At 45.3% G+C, this 21,106-nt stretch overlaps 1 protein-coding gene across 1 annotated transcript in view; it reads right to left on the bottom strand.

Annotated features, from left to right (window-relative positions):
• Positions 1-239: 239 nt before the first annotated feature.
• PRKCQ (protein kinase C theta) overlaps positions 240-21,106 on the bottom strand; it is a 66,283-nt gene continuing 45,416 nt past the window's right edge. The window contains exons 14-18 of the mRNA XM_064142700.1: positions 18,070-18,132; positions 12,275-12,413; positions 7,501-7,689; positions 4,679-4,807; positions 240-2,712 (exon numbers count right to left, since the gene is read on the bottom strand). Of these exons, the coding sequence (XP_063998770.1) occupies positions 2,557-2,712; positions 4,679-4,807; positions 7,501-7,689; positions 12,275-12,413; positions 18,070-18,132 (676 nt within the window). The 3' untranslated portion in view covers positions 240-2,556. The remainder of the gene's footprint in view (positions 2,713-4,678; positions 4,808-7,500; positions 7,690-12,274; positions 12,414-18,069; positions 18,133-21,106) is intronic.

Below are 21,106 nucleotides of genomic sequence, written 5' to 3'. Positions count from 1 at the left end.
CACAGAAGTGAAAAGGATCATTTTGCTCTCTTCTTAGTTGCCTTTGCACAGCACCAAATCCTTGTTTTAGATGCTGACCTATGGAGATGTCACAGTTCAAATCCTTGCTGATCCTGGGTATTTATGGGTTGGAATTCCCCTGAGGAACATCCCCCCCCCCCCCGAAAGCACAGATCCATTTTAATGGCTTTTCTAAGCACTTCCTGTTCTTTGTCCTCATTTAATCACTTCAAGGCCACTTTCCAATTGTACACAACATTTTATTAGACTGTACAAACAGCAGTGGAACTAAACACAATGATGTCAACTGTTCTCATTAAACGTGGTGACCAGCTGCATGTGAACACAAATGCCCCCAGCGTTTCATACAGCACAAACAAGGAGCTCATGAGGCACTGGACCAGAGCCTTTTTCAGGGCACTCTGCTGTTCTTCCAGATGTTGGACACTTCTGCTCTTGGTCCTGCAGGATTTGATACTTGCAGGCTCTAGCAGAGATGTCCCAGCACTGCCTGCAAGGCTGCATTCATCCTGTTGGAAGGTTCATGCTGACATCCTGTTCCAGCAGAGCCAGAAAGGTACCTCTGATGCTGATTTAGGGCGACAAGGCTGGTGAAGGGCCTGGAACAGAAACCCTGTGAGGAGGGGCTGAGGGAGCTGGGGTTGCTGGGAGCTAAAAGCCTGGAGAAGAGGAGGCTCAGGGGTGACCTCATTGCTGTCTACAGCTACCTGAAGGGAGGCTGTAGCCAAGTGGGAGTTGGTCTCTTCTGCCAGGTAACCAGCAACAGAACAAGGGGTCACAGGTTCAAATTGTGCTGGGGGAGGCCTAGGCTGGATGTCAGGAGGAAGTTCTTCCCAGAGACAGTGATTTGCCATTGGAATGGGCTGTCCAGGGAGGTGGTGGAGTCACTGTCCCTGGACGTGTTCAAGAGAAGACTGGATGAGGCACTTGGTGCCATGGTCTAGTTGACTGGATAGGGCTGGGTGCTAGGTTGGACTGGATGATCTTGGAGGTCTCTTCCAACCTGTTTTTATGATTCTGATTCTGAATCTGATTCTGCACACACCTTCTAGAGCTTCTCTTCTCCGTGAGCTGAAGGGGTTGAGGCAATGAAGCTCCTAATGTGTGCACTTCAATTAGAGTCTAACACTAACTTGGCTTGCTTGCCTAAGTTTTTACAGAATCTTCTGGGCTTTGACTTAAATTTGACCCAGTATGTAACTGGTATCTCGGTGACATGAAGTAACTGGGTGGTTCTACATCTCTCCAACCTTAGAAAACAGCATCCTGCTATGCAAGGGTCATGGAAAATATGGTGGAAGTCCCATCCCTGGAAGTTTTTAAGGCGAGGCTGGATGGGGCTCTGAGCAACCTGATCCAGTGTGAGGTGCCCCTGCCCATGGCAGGGTGATTGGAGCTAAATGATCCTTGAGGTCCCTTCAAGCCCTGACAGTTCCGTGATTCGGTGGAGTCTCCTTGTCTGGAGATATTCAAAACCTGCCTGGCTGTGATCTTGTGTAATCTGATGTAGGTGATCTTGCTTTAGCAAAGAAGCTGGACTAGATGATCTCCAGAGGTCCCTTCCAACACATACCATGGTATGATGGGGTGATTCAAGTAAAACATGCCAAGGCTATGACTGAAAGGTTGGGTTTAGGACACTTCAAAAATGGGTTGAGGAAATCTCTCCCAGCTTTCTCATGTGGTTTTAGGATCAAACTCTTGAGAGTTCAGTTTAGATTTTGCCCTGAGCCTGGTACGTATGAGGACAGTTAGAGGTTTGGAACAGTTGCTGAACTGCAGCTTCCCAACCCTCCTGATCTAGTACTAAATGTAAACCACTGGGTTTCTACATCGAACTTGACACTTGCCATGGCAATGATCCTCCTTCAAGGAGCAGTAATTAGCTCCAGGCCTCTGATTGAGACGTATGAATGCTGGAATGAGCACTTGTGAAGTCTCTTTGTCCTGGTGGTGCAAAATTGAACCCTAACACCAATGAGAATTGCTTTTAAAGTGTGCAGGGAATAAAATTGCTTCTTCAAAACTCCTATGCACACATGCACAGTTCTGCACATGTACAAGCAGAAGTTACCAAAGTCTTCCTAGATGCCTTAAGACCTGGAGAAAACTTCTTGTGTTTCAGAAGGAGGTGGGTCAAGGTAAGAATTGCAGAAATGGGCATTGCATCACCAGAAGCTCAAGCAGACTTGTTTTTTCTTACAGAGAAACCCATCGATTGTGTGTACAAGCAGTGGCCAAAAGGTTTTGTCACTTTCTTATTCTCAGCTGCTATTAGCTTCAAGAGCATTGGGAAAAGAGAGAAGAGAGACCAAAAGACACCATGAAGAAATTTCATCTCATCATTAGGGAAGACTGATTGGCATCTGCTACAGACTGGAATAAACCAGAAGCCTCCAGGCATGGCACAAATTTTGACTGAGGTGTTTTTTTCTGGTGGATTCTTGATAGAAATAACCATGCATAGCCTTCAGTTGACAAAGTGTTACTCAATTCATCACAGAGAGTCCCATCAGACATTCAGTAGGGCAGATATCAGGAAAAGATTTTCTCCATTTTAGGGTTCACAAATGAGAAGTTGCTGAACATATTTTGGTCCATGCTGTTAATCAGGGCTCTGTCAGCACAGGACAGTCTTGGTTTTTCATTTAAGAATTCCTTGTCGAAGTTGCTACAGTCACTGGGAGATTTCTTCAAGAAAAGGAAAGAAAGAAACAGATGTTAAAGCACTGATATTTAGCTCTTCATTACAATGGTACTGGCCTTTTCAGGCTGCTTCCCATGGGCACAGCTCAGCTAGCTGGGAACAAGCTCAGCTCAGCCAGGGAAGACACAATGCATCTGCTCTTGGCTTTTTGCACAATTATTAACTGCTGTAGCCCAAACTATGCACAGAAGCATGTCAAGCTGCAGTGAACTCCTGCCTGAGCTCTTAGCAGCCAGTGATCATCATAGAATCAACCAGGGTGGAAGAGACCTCCAACATCATCCAGTCCAACCTAGCACCCAGCCCTAGACAATCAACCAGACCTCTGCCTCATCCAGTCTCTTCTTGAACACCTCCAGGGATGGTGATTCGACCACCTCCCTGGGCAGCCCATTCCAATGGCAAATCACTCTCTCTGGCAAGAACTTCCTTCTATCATCCAGCCTAGACCTCCCCTGGCACAACTTGAGGCTGTGTCCCCTTGTTCTTTTGCTGGTTGCCTGAGAGAAGAGACCAACCCCCACCTGGCTACAACCTCCTTTCAGGTAGTTGTAGACTATCCCTTGCTTAATATCATTCTGTGGAGATAGTAATGGGAATAAATATCATTTAGGAGACACCAAGCCTGTGGTCCATGAATTCTGCCAGGCAGCGATGTCACAGCTTTGTAACACAGTGGACTGGACCCATCAGTTGCATAACACTTGTGAAGAACTGTAAAATGGATGTATGATGCACTTGTCAAAATAAATCATCTTACTGTTATTAACAGGGCTTTGGTAGTTGAACAGGACTGTTATTAATAGTCAGGACTATCCTGATGAGCTCATTACCTGAACTTTCACTTGTTTACTTTCTGCAGTGCAGTGAAAGAGAATCCCTACAGAGCAGGTTGCAATCATGTGGTGAAAGGAAAGTGGTTTAAGTGGCATCCAGATCCTTGCTGTGATGACTCAGATAGTGATGGGTCATTCAGGTTTGGTCATGCTAGACTTGGGCTTACAGCTATCATAAAGTAGTTATGATGATTAGGTTAGGCAACCCAGCCAACATATGTACAAGTCCACAATTATCTTTCCAACACCTCTACAGCAAATGAGGCTGTGGCAGATCCAAATGGTAGATGGTTTCAGCTGCTTGTGTCTGATGTACAGAACATACCAAATGACTTGTGATCAGCTTAATCTATATTTACACACTGAACTAAGAGCCAGCAGTTTTCATTCTGACTGCCCAAGACAAAGGTCCTTCATTTACTTTTAGACAGAAATGCAAGGTCTTCCATCTACTGTTAGCCAGAGGCTGCATGTGCAGAACAGCTGCAGAAGATGATGGAGGTTGGTTTCTTCTGCCAGGCAACCAGCAATAGAACAAGGGGACACAGTCTCAAGTTGTGCCAGGGGAGGTATAGGCTGGATGTTAGGAGGAATTTGTTGGCAGAGAGAGTGATTGGCATTGGATTGGGCTGCCCAGGGAGGTGGTGAAGTCACCATCCCTGGGAGTGTTCAAGAAAAGACTGGGTGAGGCATTTAGTGCCATGGTCTAGTTGATTGTCTAGGGCTGGGTGCGAGGTTGGACTGGATGAGCTTGGAGGTCTCTTCCAACCTGGTTGATTCTATGATTCTAAGATAACCAACGTTGGACATTTGAGGACATTTTGAAAGCCTTCCCTTGGTGCCTAAAACTCTTAGTTCCAAGTGTGATGAAGACATTTATACCTCTTCAAAATTTTGACTCCTTGAATCTAAATGGGATTTGAGGTCTCTGGTATTAAAGACTCAAGTCTGAAGATTTTGGATAGCATCCTTAAATAAATGGCTTTACAATAAAACATTACTCCTGGCTTTGGTTTAATGCTAGAATGTGCTGGAGACTTTAAATATTTGGAGAATGAATGATTCAGGAAAGACAGAAGTGGATGGGTGGAATGGAAAGGAGATGCATGCTTACCACTCTTGGTTTGAAAGGAGGCTCCATCCTTCTCTCTTCTAAAGCTTCCCAGTTGATTTCCTGGAAAAAGGCATGCTGGCGGATGTTCCCTCTTGCTCCCAGCCTCCTCTCAGGCTCTCTGACAAAAAGCTGGCATGTTGAAGAACAAGGAACACCTTAGTCTTTTATAACAGCAGTGCATTCAACAGGACAGTCCCACCAAATAGAGTCTTGGACTTCAAACTCAAGCAGGGTCAGTGAGAGAGTGAAGACTCTTCTATCTTAGTACATTTCTGAATGAAGAACTAGTTTGGATCCTTATCCTAACATGCTGGAACTGTGGTGATAACATAGGCATTAAGCAGGGTAGAATATGTAATCATCCAGAGTCAGTGGCAATAAGAATAGCCCAACACAGAGACAATGTTGGGTTCTTTCCTAAACAAGTTTATTGATTGGTATGAAGATGGTTTCTATCTTTAATCCTGACTGAACTGCAGGTTGCTTGTGCAGAAAATTGATTTTATGATTCTATGTTGACTGGATAGGGCTGGGTGATAGGTTGGAGTGGATGATCTTGGAGGTCTCTTCCAACCTGGTTGATTCTGTGATTCTATGTTGATTAGGGCTGGGTGTTAGGTTGGACTGGATGATCTTGGAAGTCTCTTCCAACCTGGTTGATTCTATGATTCTATGATGGGGAGGGTTCAAAGGAGAGCCACAAAAAATGGCAGAGGGCTGAAGAACATCTCCTGTGAATACAGGCTAAGAGAGCTGGGAATGTCCATCCTTGAGAAGAAAAGACTGCAGGAAGACCTTATAGCAAGCTTTCAGCACCTGGAAAGGGCTTACAAGAAAACTGGGAAGGGACTATTTACAAAAGTTTGTAGCACTGGGACAAGAGGTAATGGTTTTAAACTAGAGCAGGGTAGACATAGATTAGACATTAGGAAGAAGTTTTTTCCTGGGCATTCTACCATTATGGTGGTGGAACACTGGAACAGGTTGCTTAGGGAGGTGGTGGAGGTCACATCCCTGGAGACATTCAAGGTCAGGCTTGATGGGGCTCTGAATAACCTCATCTAGTTGACCCTGCTGACTACTGGGGTATTGGACTAGATGACTTCTGGGGGTTCCTTCCAACCCAGTACATTCTATAATTCTGTGATTCTATGATTCTTTGATCAGCTGAGCCCTTATAGGTCCCTGTACATGTTCCATGGATATTATCTCACCATGCTCCATATTGAGTTAAAATGCCTTAGCTTAGACCCTGTTCAACATCAGTTAACAGCCCAGCTGAGGGTAAGAAACTTGTTTGACTAGTCATAACTTCATTGTACTTTTATCTTGCAACTCTAGAGTAATTTGCACCCCAATCCAGAAAGACTACAATGCTGAATGGCACAGAGTTGAGAAGGAGGCAATGAGAAAAAAGATGCATTCATGCAATGGATCCTAAAAGATGAGTGGGATGCTCAATAGAGGGAAACACAAGAGTACTCCACTCTCTGCTGGTTTGAGCCTAGCTGGGATATTTTGGTGAGAAGAATTAGATGATAGGCTGTGAAAAGGAAACAGTGGTGATGTCTACTGCACTTCTAGGCTTGCTGAGATGTACAACAACAAGCACACAAACATAGATAACAGAGTTGCTCTCTTGCTCTGGCTGCCTCCCTTCTCTCTCCAACCTGCTGTCTGTGTAACTAATCCCTCTGCTTCCTAACCCCCCTGGCTGATTCTCCAAACTCACCTTGAATGTAAGGCAAAATCTGGGATAAGGTAGAGGGGTGGAAAGGAGGTGGAAGGGTGGTTGGGAGCCCTTCCTGGGGACTCTGGTATCTGGGAGGGCTGCTGTGTTTCTGTATTACTTTTTAACTTGTCTATTTCTGTCTATAGCTGTAGACAGTGTAAATACCTGCTTGTATATTGTGCTGAGCTGTAAATATAATGCTTCATTCTTTAATTACCAGCTCAGCTGAGTCTAGTCTGGGTGATTTTTTAAGTGTGGGGGGGCAGATAACACCCAAATCATCACACACTCAGACAGGACACTATGCATTGCTATGTAGGACATTCAAAGTGCCAAAAATCCAGATGACATGGTGCTAGGAGCCTGAGTAGCTCCACCACTTCAGGACGCAGCCCAGGCTTTGTTTTCCTGCTCTTTAGCTCAGTGCAATGATGGAAAGTATTTTCTACTGAAAATCAAACTCAATACCAAAGAAATGTACCCTATAGGCTGGATGTTAGGAAGAAGTTCTTCACAGAGAGAGTGATTTCCCATTGGAATGGGCTGCCCAGCGAGGCGGTGGAGGCACCATCCCTGGGGGTCTTCAAGAAAAGACTGGATGAGGCACTTAGTGCCATAGTCTAGTTGATTGGATAGGGCTGGGTGCTAGGTTGGACTGGATGATCTTGGAGGTCTCTTCCAACCTGGTTGATTCTATGATTCTATGATATCTCTTAGGCACAAGACCTTCCTCAAAGCCATAATTATCACAGATGACACTGTAGACCTTAGTGTGAAGACTGGTAGAACTCCTCCAGGAGTTAACATGCCTTGCACTTTAGGGATTGCTCTGCAAACAAACTGATCTTCACTGGTGTCTGATATCCTGTGATCCTGCTTACTGTATGTGAGGAGCCATCATCACAACTCGAAAGAAAGAAGACATAAAGATGGGCTTTTGCCTGAGGTCAAGTGGGCTTTGAGGTTGACAGACAAGAAAGTGACTCTCTGTGGTTCCCTCACAGTAGGTTTGTTTCTCTGAACAACAGCTGAGGATGCACAAATAAAAGATGACAAAAACCCCACAACCCTTTTGATCAGAAATTCTTACCTTCACCAAAATGTCCTTAGCATCCTTGTCAAGCCAGCGAGGGTAGAATGGGTTATCCATACGGATAGACTGGAAAAGCTCCTCTTCATCTTGGCCATGGAAAGGAGATTGACCAATAAGCATCTCATATAGTAAGACCCCAAAAGACCACCAGTCAACAGAGGTGTTGTACTTCTGTCCCAGCAGTATCTGTCCAAAGAGAGGAGTGACAAAGAAATGGAACCATAGAGTTACAGAATCACAGAATGATTGAATGGTTTAGGTTGCAAGGGACCTGAAAAATCCTCAAGTTCCAGCCCTTCTGCCCTAGGCAGGGACACTTTTCACTACACCAGGTGGCTCAAAGTCCTGTCCAACCAAAACCTTGAACACTTCCACAGCTTCTCTGGACTTTCTGTACCAGTATCTCATGACCCTCACAGTAACGAATTTCTTCCTAAGACCTAATGGAAATCTAAGACAGATGCTAAATGTCTGACATGAGGGTTTCATCTTCAGAAGGATGGCCAGACCCTGAACTTTCAGCAGCTGCTTTGCACTGAGTGGGATAGCAGAGATGTTTCCCCCTGCCTGCAGCATGAGCCAGAGTATCTACCAGTGGTGCAGAGGCAGTAGTTTGGAGAGCTTCAAGTCACAGCCATTTCTAGGTGCCAAAACATCCTTCACACTACAGCAAACAGGTTGCATGTAACTCTTAAGTTACTTGAACAAATCCTTGCCTTACAGATGATCTCAAATATGAAAAGCAAAGCAAGTTATCTTTTGCCAACCATTCAAGTTACTCCAAGGGTTCAAATCAGACGTGAGAACTTCAAGAATACAAATGTTTAGGCATTAAAATTTTGGAGCTGAACTATCTGACACAAGCTCTGGTTTAAAATTATAGGTGTGGTAGTGTCAGGGTACTTTGAAACTGTCAGTCAGTAGAAATGGTGTGAATCTATCACAGCAAAATCTGCTCAAAAAAAACCCAACCCAGTTGCTGATCTGTCCTCTTGAGATCGATTGAGTTGTAGGTAGAGGAATGGGAATGTGTCCTCAGTCAGTCTATCAGTTTGTGCCTTTCTGCACCACTAGGAAAGTGAAGGCTACATCCAGTGTCTGAGGCCATGGTGGAGGAGTCAACTGGAGTGATGACCTCCCCCAAGGAGGTATGTGGCATTTGCTTCCGCTACAAACTTGATCAGACACCACCAAGATCTCAAAATCCCCCTCTAATGAAGCAAAAAACCTTACCTGTCTTGTGATACTTGTTATGGATATACCCAGAGCTGAGCCAATTATCATTAGCTCCTTTTATAGTCAAGGAAAAGTCCAATTCTAGACATCCAACCAAATCACAGAATCTTAGACTCACAAAATGGTTCGAGTTAGAAGAGACCTAAAAGATTATTTAGTTCCAATCTCCCTGCCATGGGCAGGGATATCTCCCACTAAATCAGTTTGCTCAAAACTTTATCCAATCTGGTTTTAAATACTTCCAGGGATGAGGAATCCACAGCTTCTCTGGGCAACCCATTCCAGTGTCTCGCCACCTTCATAGTACAGAACTTCTTCCTAATGTCCTATCTAAATCTACTCTGCTCTAGTTTAAAAACATTGCCCCTCACCCTACCTGAAGGTGTTTGAGGTCAGGCTGGATGAGACTGTGGCCAGGCTGATCTAGGGTAGGGTGTCCCTGGGTATGGCAGGGGGGTTGGAACTAGCTGATCCTTGTGGTCCCTTCCAACCCTGACTGATTCTATGATTCTATGACTAACTTCAGATGTGTATAGAACAGAGAGAGGCTTATGAGAAAAAAACCAAATACTGCATCCATAATAATCCTTTTCACTTCTGTGGTGCTGTAGTTGTAAATGGGATCTCATATCTCAAATACGTATCAATCTCAAATCTTGTATCTCAAATCTCCTGATCTAGGGTAGGGTGTCCCTGGCCATAGCAGGGGGGTTGGAACTAGCTGATCCTTGTGGTCCCTTCCAACCCTGACTGATTCTATCATTCTATGATTCTCTGAAACTGATACTCCACTGTCTAGAACATGAGAGGTGCCTACTGACCCCAAATCCCCTTATTTGCAAGGCTGTAACCAAGGTGCTTGATGTGTAACAAATTACAGTGCTAGCATCTTCACTGAATTCCTGACAAGAAGTGCAGTGTTCCTGCCTCTGGCAGGATAGATGATCCATGAACTTTAGCAGTGCTTCCAATTTAGAGGTAAAGTATTTTACATGCCCTCATTGAATCTCTAAAATAAATGATTGTGCAGAAATAAAACCCTGAGCTGCTCTAGTCTTCCCCTTTCCTATGAAGTAAAATCAGAGATAATGGATTACCACTCAGCTCTCTTTATTTTTTAGGAGCAGAAAATAACTTCCCCCCCCCCCCCCCCCCCTTTATTAAATAAAAGTATATTGAAGAGGAATAAAAGGCAATTATGGCTTGATTGCAGAGCACATTTGCATCTGGTGTTAGGCTGTAAAAATCTAACTGATTTGAAGAGATTTGCCCTTGTGTCAGCCGTGGTGTAACCTTGATCAGAATTGAGCCCTTGGTGCACAGTGAAAGATCAATGAATTGTAGTTGAGGAGAAAAAAAAAATCCAGGAGTTGTAAAGGCTATTTGGAAATTACCAATATCCATCAAGAGAAGGCTAAAATCAGGAAATGGGATCTCGAAAGGAAATTAAATGGATTTCAGAGTGATGGCAAAAGTGATGCATGGATGACTTGTAGATTCTTCTCTGAGCTGAAAAATGTTTCCTTTGGCCCCAGTTTGCCACCTAATTAGTCAAAGCCTCTCCACAAGAAGATCTATCATTGTGTAAGGTCGTCAGGTTGAGGAAGTGTTGTCTTTTTCTGGGGAGATTGAGCCAAAAGTAGCTAAAAATCACTAGGAAAAAAGCAAAACAAAACAAAACAAAAACCCAAACAAGTTTCCATACAGGAACACATGAAAGGAAACATGGGGAAATGGAAAGGGTTTTGCTATGGGCAAGTCTGAGACTGGTGTCTGTGACCACCCAGTTTTATTGCATAGGCACATGGAGGTCAGGTCCACCTTTTCTCCACCAAGTAACAGTAGATATCAACTGCGTTATCAGAAGGAGAACTGTTGGGATGTTTTTGCGTGGAGCTTAGAGTCAATCTGCACACAAGATCCAGCTTTACTAAGTCAAGGGGACAGAGCAGAACCTACAACAGCTACAAGTTCTGCCTTGTCCTTACAAACTCAAGCACATCCTAGCCCTGATACAACTACATCACCTCTAGTTTAAGAGCCTCTTTCACCAGGAAGAAACTTGCCCAGGGAGGTGGTGGAGGCACCGTCCCTGGAGATCTTCAAGAAAAGACTGGCTGAGGCACTTAGTGTCATGGTCTAGTTGACTGGCTGGGGCTGGGTGCTAGGTTGGACTGGATGAGCTTGGAGGTCTCTTCCAACCTGGTTGATTCTATGATTCTATGACGAGGCACTCTGGCACTGTGCACAGCCAAAACAGAGAAGTAGGTAGCCCAGAGCCCATAGTTAGCAGGTCAGGTGCCAGCTGTCCTCTGGACAGCAACACTCTCTCTGACTGCTAATATTTAGAGAGGGAAAACTGGGATGTATGACCACTTTCACCTTTATGTCTCCAAGCATCTCCATCCCTTTCACACACAGCTGTTGGTTGTTTTTTAGCTAGACAGACCTTCAAGTCTGTGTCAGTTTTAAGTTTAAGACTTTGAAACCTATGCTCTGATGGGAAAGTCTTTTCAGAGCATGTAGTGCCTTACTCATCTCTGGGAGGATGCTTGTGATGCAGGCTGTGTTTGCAGCCAGCTAAGAACTTGATAGAATAAGAAAGAAGTCCAAGGTTATGGGTGCCATCCCTATTCAAGCACCAGAGCATATGCCCAATGGAAAGCAAACTTCAGCCCCTCTTTCTCTCTAAAAGACAGTGAATCAAAGAGGAGGGCAAATCAGCTCCAAGTGGGCATTTTGTCCCACTTCTTTCTATTTCTCTCTCAGACTGTGATGATATCATCCCTTGGAAGTGCTCATAGCTCCCTTTCAGCTATCAAGGAGCCTGTACAGCCATGGAAGATTACTGGTAGCTAGCTAGGGAACACGCTTCACATTCTTTATGTTGTTTCTTTCCCTGAAATGCAGGAGGTAATTCTTGGAGCTTCTGTATTTCCATTAAGTGTTCTGTTTCTTATTTAAGCCAAGCACCATTTGCTTCCCATGCCCACAAAAAAAAAGATTATCCACAAAAGTATGCAATGCAAGACAGCAATGCAGACTCTGAGTCAGTGAAATCCAGACTCTAGCCTAGAGTTGCTCAACTGCTGTCTACAACTACCTGAAAGGAGGCTGTAGCCAGGGGGGGGTTGGTCTCTTCTGCCAGGCAACCAGCAACAGAATAAGGGGACACAGTCTCAAGTTGTGGTGGGGGAGGTCTAGGCTGGATGTTAGGAGGAAGTTCTTCACAGAGAGTGATTTGCCACTGGAATGGGCTGCCCAAGGAGGTGGTGGAGTCACCATCCCTGGAGGTGCTGAAGCAAAGCCTGGCTGAGGCACTTAGTGCCATGCTCTAGTTGATTGTCTAGGGCTGGGTGCTAGGTTGGACTGGATGAGCTTGGAGGTCTCTTCCAACCTGGCTGATTCTATGATTCTATGAAAACCCAGTTAATACTCTTTGAAGTCTCTACCATGGACTGACAGATGGATGACTGTCTTAAGACATGTTCTCTGTCCCACAGTGGCTTGCTGACCTCTCTGCAACCACACCTACCTCAGGAGCGATATAGTCAGGAGTTCCACAGAAAGTACTTGTCTTTGCATCTCCAAACATGTTCTCCTTGCACATCCCAAAGTCAGCAATTTTGATGTGCCCCTCATTGTCCAAGAGGACGTTGTCTAACTTCAAGTCTCTGTGGAGAAAAAGAAGGGAAATCCTCCTTTAAAGCATTACAGAGGCACACAAGTTATTTCAGCAGGTTACACTTACTAACTTGCTATCTGCTTCTGTGTAGAGCCCTCATGTTGCAATTACAAAGGAAGGCAAAGGGATGAATGAGGAACTACTCTCCTGGACTTCAATATCCTTCTTCCTCGTTCCTCTGATCCCAGCACTGTTGTAGAAGCCTTTACCCAAGACATAGTTTAGCAGGACCTGTTGTGACAGGAGAAGTGGCACATTTATACTAGACCTAAGGAAGGAATTTTTTACCCTGAGGGTGGTGAAACACTGACCCAGGTTGCCCAGAGAGGTGGTAGATGTCCCATCCCTGGAAACATTCAAGGGCAGGTTGAATGAGGCTCTGAGCTGCCTGATCTGGTTGATGCTGTCTTTGCTCACTGCAGGGCATTTGGACTAGATGAGCTTTAAAAGTCCCTTCCAACCCAAAACATTCTGATTCTATAGTCTTCTTAAAGCTGCCTGCTTAGGATGTAGAATGAGAAGCTACAAAGTGCTTTGTAACAGCTGATGCTTCTACCTTAAACCAGCCTGGAGAAGGGCAGGGAGAAGGCATCAGTTAATGCTCACTTTCTCCTTCCCTGGGAATCTCAGTCCTGTCTCAGAAGCTGCTGCCTATTCTCCCTCTCAGTGCTGGAAGAGGTAAGGACCTGCAATCCCTGCATGACTTGCAGAGAGTCAGAATAACGCCAGCTATCAGCAAATCCCAGCACCTTTGCACTGGTGCGATGCACGATCTGAGCCCTGGAGACTGACAAAGCCCTTCACAAAAACCTGCAGAGCCATTGTCTGAGCTTTCAGGATCTGAGTTATTGTGGGAAGCAAAGAGCCCGGAGAAAGAACAAAAAGAGAAATGCTAGAGAAGGAAATTAAAACAAGTTGATGAATTGCAGGCATTGAGAGAGAACAAAGAGGTCTCCACATGGGAACAACCTCTGAAAGGAGAGAGAAGAATGTAAGGAAAGAAAGAAAAAGGCATAGAGAAAGGAAGAGCAGCATGGTTGCTATGGCAAACTTCTTCTATCTAACCTAAAAGTTTTGCTGTTCATTGACATAGTGGCTTGGGGAGATGTTTGGTTCACTGAGATGACACTTCACCTGGCATGTAGGCAGAACTTGAGTTTCCTTGGCTCAGAGACCCATGTTCCTGCATTGCTCACCCTGTGCTATCAAGCACTATTCCTTCTTAGGATTCCCAAAGTATCCAGACACGTTTACTTGTACCCACAACTATTCCTTCTTAGGATTCCCAAAGTATCCAGACACGTTTACTTGTGCCATCAACCACTGTTCCTTCTTAGGATTCCCAAAGTATCCAGACACATTTACTTGTGCCCACAACCACTATTCCTTCTTAGGATTCCCAAAGTATCCAGACACATTTACTTGTGCCATCAACCACTATTCCTTCTTGGGATTCCCAAAGTATCCAGACACATTTACTTGTGCCATCAACCACTATTCCTTCTTAGGATTCCCAAAGTATCCAGACACATTTACTTGTGCCCACAACCACTATTCCTTCTTAGGATTCCCAAAGTATCCAGACACATTTACTTGTGCCATCAACCACTATTCCTTCTTGGGATTCCCAAAGTATCCAGACACATTTACTTGTGCCCACAACCACTATTCCTTCTTAGGATTCCCAAAGTATCCAGACACATTTACTTGTGCCATCAACTATTCCTTCTTAGGATTCCCAAAGTATCCAGACACATTTACTTGTGCCATCAACCACTATTCCTTCTTAGGATTCCCAAAGTATCCAGACACATTTACTTGTGCCCACAACCACTATTCCTTCTTAGGATTCCCAAAGTATCCAGACACATTTACTTGTGCCCACAACCACTATTCCTTCTTAGGATTCCCAAAGTATCCAGACACATTTACTTGTGCCCACAACTGAGGATGCAATTGGACTTCTCCCACCTCTGCTGATTCGGAGCCTAGCTACACTTTCCACTCCTCAGGCAAGAGTCCTAACCATGAAGCTGCCATATATCTACCCTCCCTATGACAACTGTTTTGCAGTGTGTTTTTTTCCCTTATCTTTTCAGAAACAGTTTTGACTCCAAGAAGGTCATTTCTAATCCATGATGCTCCTGAGGTGATCACCTACAACTGCAGGAAAGGTGGCTTCAGCCAGGTCCTAGTCGGGGCCAGGGTACAGGACCTTGTAGTGTCTACACACTAAATTGTTCTCATAAGGCAATAGTTTGTGCCTGCTAAAATAAGATGCAGGGAAAAGGGAGAGTCATCAATCACAAAGAAATATAAAGACAACTGAGATGTTTGCTTTCCAAGTGGCAGACACTCATGTTGTCACAATTTCCAGCTGGAATGACTTATTTCAGTTACACCATTGAGATCAATCTCTGGCTGCCAGCAGTGTTTTTACTCATCTGGTAGATCAAAGCAAAACAAAACCAAAAAAACCCATCACCTACAGTTCACTTTCATTATTTTGATGAGTTTCAAACTCATTGGCATCAGGGATGGGAGTTTCTGCCAACAACGCCTCGGCTCATTCACTAACATTTCAGCCAACATTTCCAAACGTGGGTGCATGAGACAGAACAGCTGGATTCATCACTCTTACTGCACTGCAAGTGAGGTACTCCCAAAAATCATTTCTGTTCACTTCCCTAAGTGCTTAGTTAACTCTGACTGAGATACTGTCGGCTGTGTGTTCTCCACTAACCTGGCTCTCATTGTCTTCAATTAAAACAAAAACAAGCCAGAAAAAGGAGTAGAACTGATTAAATCTTCTCTTTCCATGCTTGATAGTCAAAGCAATGCCTCACTATCTCCTATTTAAGAGCAGGCTGGAGGAGACCTTGAACAACCTCATCTAGTGGGAGGTGTCCCTGCCTGTGGCAGTGGGGTTGGAAATAGATGAACTTCAAGGTCCCTTCCAACTCCAGTTGTTCTTGGACTGGAAGGGACCTTGAAGTTCATCTAGTTCCAACTAGGCAGGAGTATCTTCCACTAAACCAGATTGGTCCAAGCAAATTGAATGAAGTTTTATATTTACAGCTTAGCACAATAGACAAGCAGATATTTACAATATCTACAGCTAGAGACAGAAATAGACAAGTTAAAAGGAAACAGAAACACAACAGCCCTCCTAGAAACCTGAGTCCCCAGGAGGGGCTCCCAACCACGCTTCCACCTTCCCCCTACCTCTCTACCTTACTCAAGATCTTGCCTTACGTTTAAGGTAGTTTTGAGGGCCAGCCAGGGGAATTAGGAAGCAGATGGATCAGTCACACAGACAGCAGGTTAGGTTAGAGAGAGAAGTTCAGCCCAAAGCCCAGACAGCAACTGTGTTATCTATGTTTGTGTTCTTGTTCTTATACATCTCAGCAAGCCTATGAGTGAAGCAGACATCACCATTGTTTCCTTTTCACAGTTTATAATCTAGTTCTTCCCACCAAAACATTCTAGTTAGCTTCAAACTAGCACACCCATCCAACTTGGCCCTAAACACTTACAGGGAAGGGAAATCCACAACTTCTCTGAGCAGATCTTCATATGTAAACTTCAGATCTTCCTATATCAACTTCAGGTCTTCTTATATCAACCTCTGTCTTGTCATAGAATCAACCAGGTTGGAAGAGACCTCCAAGATCACCCAGTCCAACCTAGCACCCAGCCCTATCCAGTCAACTAGACCATGGCACTAAGTGCCTCATCCAGCCTCTTCTTGAACACCTCCAGGGACAGTGACTCCACCACCTCCCAAGGACAAGATGCTTTGAATGAGCTGTTTCTTTCTATCACTGTAATGAGTGGGCAGCAGCCCTTGCTCCTGCTCCTTTGCTGCATCATGGCCATCTGGGCCTCTCTCTGCAGTCCCTTGTTGTGGCTTAGACCATGGCACTTGTCCCTATTCACAACAGCTTGCATCTCTCCCAGTCTCTGCTGGGAGGCACCATTCTCCCAGCAATGACAGTGTCCTCTGATGTGGACAGGTCATGTAGGTGCAGTGCCCAAAGGGGCAACAGCGCCTTGATGGACAAGACACAAGGTTGATACATGATGATCTGAGGTTGATACAAGAAGACATGAGGTTGATATAAGGAGATATGAAGTTTACATATGAAGACCTGCCCAGAGAACTTGTGGATTCCCCATCCCTTTAAGTGTTTAGGGCCAAGTTGGATGGGGCTTAGAGCAGTCTGGTTTAGTGGAAGATAACCCTGCCTACAGAATGGGGGTTGGACATAGATGAACTTCAAGGTCCCTTCCAGCCCAAGCCATTCAATGATTCTATGTTTCTACAGTCCTATGAATGAGCTGTTTCTTCCTATCACTGTGCTTACCCAATGCTCAGCTATCCCAATTTGCCCATGTTTCCCACAGCTCCAGGTTCTAAACATCTCTTTCCTTTCATGAGGAAACTGGTCCCAAGCCCTGACACATCACTGGAGCAGCAATTCTAATAGAAACATGGATTACAAACAAGATATCAGCACGAGCAATGCTGCCACAAACTCCCAAAGTCCTGCAGATAGATTTAACCACATTTTCTGAGAAGTCTGAATAGAAATGACAGACATTAGCTAAGTGATTTGGGCACTTCAGAAAATGTTTCCCTTCAGTCATCTAGAGCAATAATTAGAGGCAGAAACTTGCTGAGACCCCGGAGATCATCTTAGCTTAACGCCATAGATATTGATCTCACGTTTATGCAATCACCATCCTTGGTCAATAAGGACTGTAAATGGCTCCCACATGGCTACTAATCATGAATAATTAGGTGAGTTTATTTGAATCCAAGCTTGTGTTCTGCTGGGAGAGTTGATTGTTAAAAAGCCATCCCCTTTTAGTGCTTGTTGTAATATTCACACTACATGGCAAACATTGAAATAAGGCTCATTTTGGCTTCAGCAAACATCACTGCTTTAGTGATCTTTCTCATTTATTTGTGACAAGCTATTTGCTTCCTGCTTTTGTAGAAAGCTGTAGCCTAGTAACTAGTTTTTGCCATGAAGATGGCCTGGATTAGGGCTCCCTGGAATTTCAGTTCATCTTTTTGACCAAGGGAAAGCAGACTGTGGCCTCATTTCTGCAGCTTTTGCTCCCATCGTGTCCCTGTTCTTTTATATAAGTCTGAAGCATGACATTTGTGCATCAAATCAAAGCATCCATGCATAACTTTGAAGATGCTAAGGAACTCAAGCAAAAGCAGGAGTGGGAAATTTTCTAGTAGAGAACTCCTTGCTCCATTCCCCCTAGTCCTGTCACACCCTGACAGCCTAAAAAGTCCCTCCCCAACTCTTCCTCATATACTGGAAGGCCACAAGAAGGTCACCTGGGAGCCTCCTCTTCTCCAGACTGAACAGCCCCAACTCTTTCAGTCTGTGCTTACAGCAGAGCTGCTGCAGCCTCTGAGCATCCTCCTGGCCCTGCTCTGGACACGCTCCAGCATCTCCACATCACTCTTGTAATAGAGGCTCCAGAACTGATGCAGTACTCCAGCTGGGGTCTCACCTGAGTGCAGTAGAGGGGGAAAATCACCTCCCTCGACCTGCTGACCACATATGATATGAAAGAGTAAAATTATCTGTATAGGATATTATATGAAAGAGTAAAATTACCTGTATATTATGCCCTTGGAATGGAGGAACTGGAGTCCACATATGATTTCAGCAGCATAAAACCTGAATGATAGAAGGCAAAAGTTAAAATGGTTTCTTCCCAGTGAGAGAGACAGGACTAGGGGGAATGGAGCAAAACTGGAGGTGGGTAGATTCAGGGTGGAGGTGAGGAGAAAGTTGTTCATCATAAGAGTGGTGAGAGCCTGGAGTGGGTTTCCCAGGGAGGTGGTTGAGGCCCCATGGCTGGAGATGTTTAAGGATAGGCTGGAGGAGGCTGTGGCCAGGCTGATCTAGGGTAGGGTGTCCCTGGGTATGGCAGGGGAGTTGGAACTGGCTGATCCTTGTGGTCCCTTCCAAGCCTGACTGATTCTATGATTCTGTGATCATTGCACAATGGAAGCGCTCTCCCAGAAAGAAATGCAACCACAGGATGATCAGTTCTGCTCCCTTGGTCTTCAATGGCCTGACTCCTAATTCTGAGCATTCAGATACTCATGGAAAAAAAATAATAATCAAATAAAACACTGATTTAAATGATTTTTAGGAAAAAAAATAGAAATTAATTCTTGTAGTGACTTTAACATTGACTTTCAAAACAACTTTTGCTAGCAGAAAGATTAAAAGCATTTCTCATTTATTCTGGTTCTTTTATTTACTTTAATCAAAGTTCAATAAATTTTTAATTCTCTGTTGGTGGATTAATTTTTTGTTTGTTCAAATTTACCTGTTGCACTTTTGATAGGTTTTATGTCTTTCACCCTCCACCCCTGAACCATAAAGGAGAAAAGAGAAAATCCCATTACTTCTAACAGACAACAGAATCATAGAATCATAGAATCAACCAGGTTGGAAGAGACCTCCAACATCAGCCAGTCCAACCTAGCACCCAGCCCTAGCCAGTCAACCAGACCATGGCACTAAGTGCCTCAGCCAGGCTTTTCTTGAACACCCCCAGGGACGGTGACTCCACCACCTCCCTGGGCAGCCCATTCCAATGCCAATCACTCTCTGTGAAGAACTTCTTCCTAACATCCAGCCTATACCTACCCCAGCACAACTTGAGACTGTGTCCCCTTGTTCTATTGCTGGTTGCCTGGGAGAAGAGGCCAACCCCCACCTGGCTACAATGCCCCTTCAGGTAGTTGTAGACAGTAATAAGATCACCCCTGAGCCTCCTCTTCTCCAGGCTAAACAGGCCCAGCTCCCTCAGCCTCTCCTCATAGGATTTGTGCTCCAGGCCCCTCACCAGCTTTGTTGCCCTTCTCTGGACATGTTCCAGCACCTCAACATCCTTCTTGAATTGAGGGGCCCAGAACTGGACACAGCACTCAAGGTGTGGTCTGACCAGTGCTGAGTACAGGGGCAGAATAACCTCCCTTGTCCTACTGGCCACACTGCTCCTGATGCAGGCCAGGATGCCATTGGCTCTCTTGGCCACCTGGGCACACTGCTGGCCACCTGGGCACAACAGCTTCACCTTTGCTCACCGGATGGGAAGCCCAGCTTAAGTAAGTCCTGCAAGTTGCTGCAGGCCACTCAGTGTTGAAAAGAACAAGGTATTGCTGGAATGCAGTCCTGTGGAGAGGGACCTGGGAGTGCTGGTGGCTAACAAGTTAACCATGGCACAGCAATGTGCCCTTGTGGCCAAGGAGGCCAATGGCATCCTGGGGTGTATTAGGAGGAGTGTGTCCAGCAGATCAAGGGAGGTTCTCCTCCCCCTCTACTCTGCCATGGCGAGACCTCATCTTGAATACTGTGTTCAGTTTTGGGCTCCCCAGTTGAAGAGGGACAGGGATCTGCTGCAGAGGGTCCAGCAGAGGGCTAGGAGGATGATGAGGGGACTGGAGGGCACTGCCTGATGAGGAGAGGCTGAGGGACCTGGGGCTGCTTAGTCTGGAGAAGAGAAGACTGAGAGGGGATTTAATAAATGTTTATAAACACCTGAGGGCTGCCAGGAGTGGGGGACAGGCTCTGCTCACTGCTCCCTGGGGTAGGACAAGGAGCAATGGGTGTAAGTTGCAGCACAAGAGGTTCCACCTCAACACAAAGGAGAACTTATTTACTGTGAGGGTCCCAGAGCACTGGAACAGGCTCCCCAGAGAGGTTATGGAGTTTCCATCTCTGGAGCCTTTCAAGGCCTGTCTGGATGTGTTCCTCTGGGATCTGTGTTAGATAGAATTGTCCTGCTCTGGCAGAGGGGTTGGACTTGATGTTCTCCTTGGGTCCCTTCCAACCCCTAACATCCTTTGAGCCTATATTTGGCTCCACAGAGGTCTGAAAATGCATCTGTGGGAGTTCTTTGAGAGTGGCAAATCTGGGATGAAGGTTAGTGCACAATGTCATTATTGGGACCTCCAATTGTAGGCTGAGCAAGAACTCACTAAGTGCAACAAAGAACAGCCTCAGGGCTGCTGTAATTCTCAGCAAACATCTGTAAGTTGCTTTCAAAAGAGCCTCACTCAGAGGCCACACAAAGAAGATCTTAGGCACAGTGGAGGCTGTTTATAGAGAGTTGAAGAGCTTCCAGAGGTAAGGTTGTTGGATTGAATGGTTCCACTGGAGCCTCTCTCTGTGAGGATCTGTGGTCCTTGGAAGGTGATTAATCCAGCAAGCAGGGCAGCCTGAGGGACAGCTTCTATCCAGCTCAGCTCTTGGCTCTGGACAAATGTTTGTGAGACTGGTCTGAGGTTAGTACAAAATATGGGAGCCAGGTTGCAGGCAAAAGGTTAAGCCTAAAGGGAGAGGCAAGGCTGGTGAGTGTGTAGAAGTGTCTGCAATGCTTCCTGACAGAAATATCTCCCCTGGTTGACCAAGGATGCAAGGAAAGGTCATATCTGACTGAAATCAACTGAGTAGGTTGGGCACTAAAAAGCCTGTGGGAAGAGAAAGGAAGTGAGAGGAAGCAGCTTGCTCCAAAAGCATCACTAGGTCAGGGTGATGACCTGCATGTCTGTTTTGTTCAGTCTGGAGAGAGCTGGGATAGAAAGCGATTCTGCTGCCAGCACAAGCAGCAGGAGAAGGGGAGTGATCATGATCC

The sequence above is a fragment of the Pogoniulus pusillus genome, chromosome 4 (genome assembly GCF_015220805.1).
Source record: "Pogoniulus pusillus isolate bPogPus1 chromosome 4, bPogPus1.pri, whole genome shotgun sequence".
In the NCBI taxonomy this organism is placed as follows: Eukaryota; Metazoa; Chordata; class Aves; order Piciformes; family Lybiidae; genus Pogoniulus; species Pogoniulus pusillus.
This window is presented reverse-complemented; position numbering and strand designations above follow the sequence as displayed.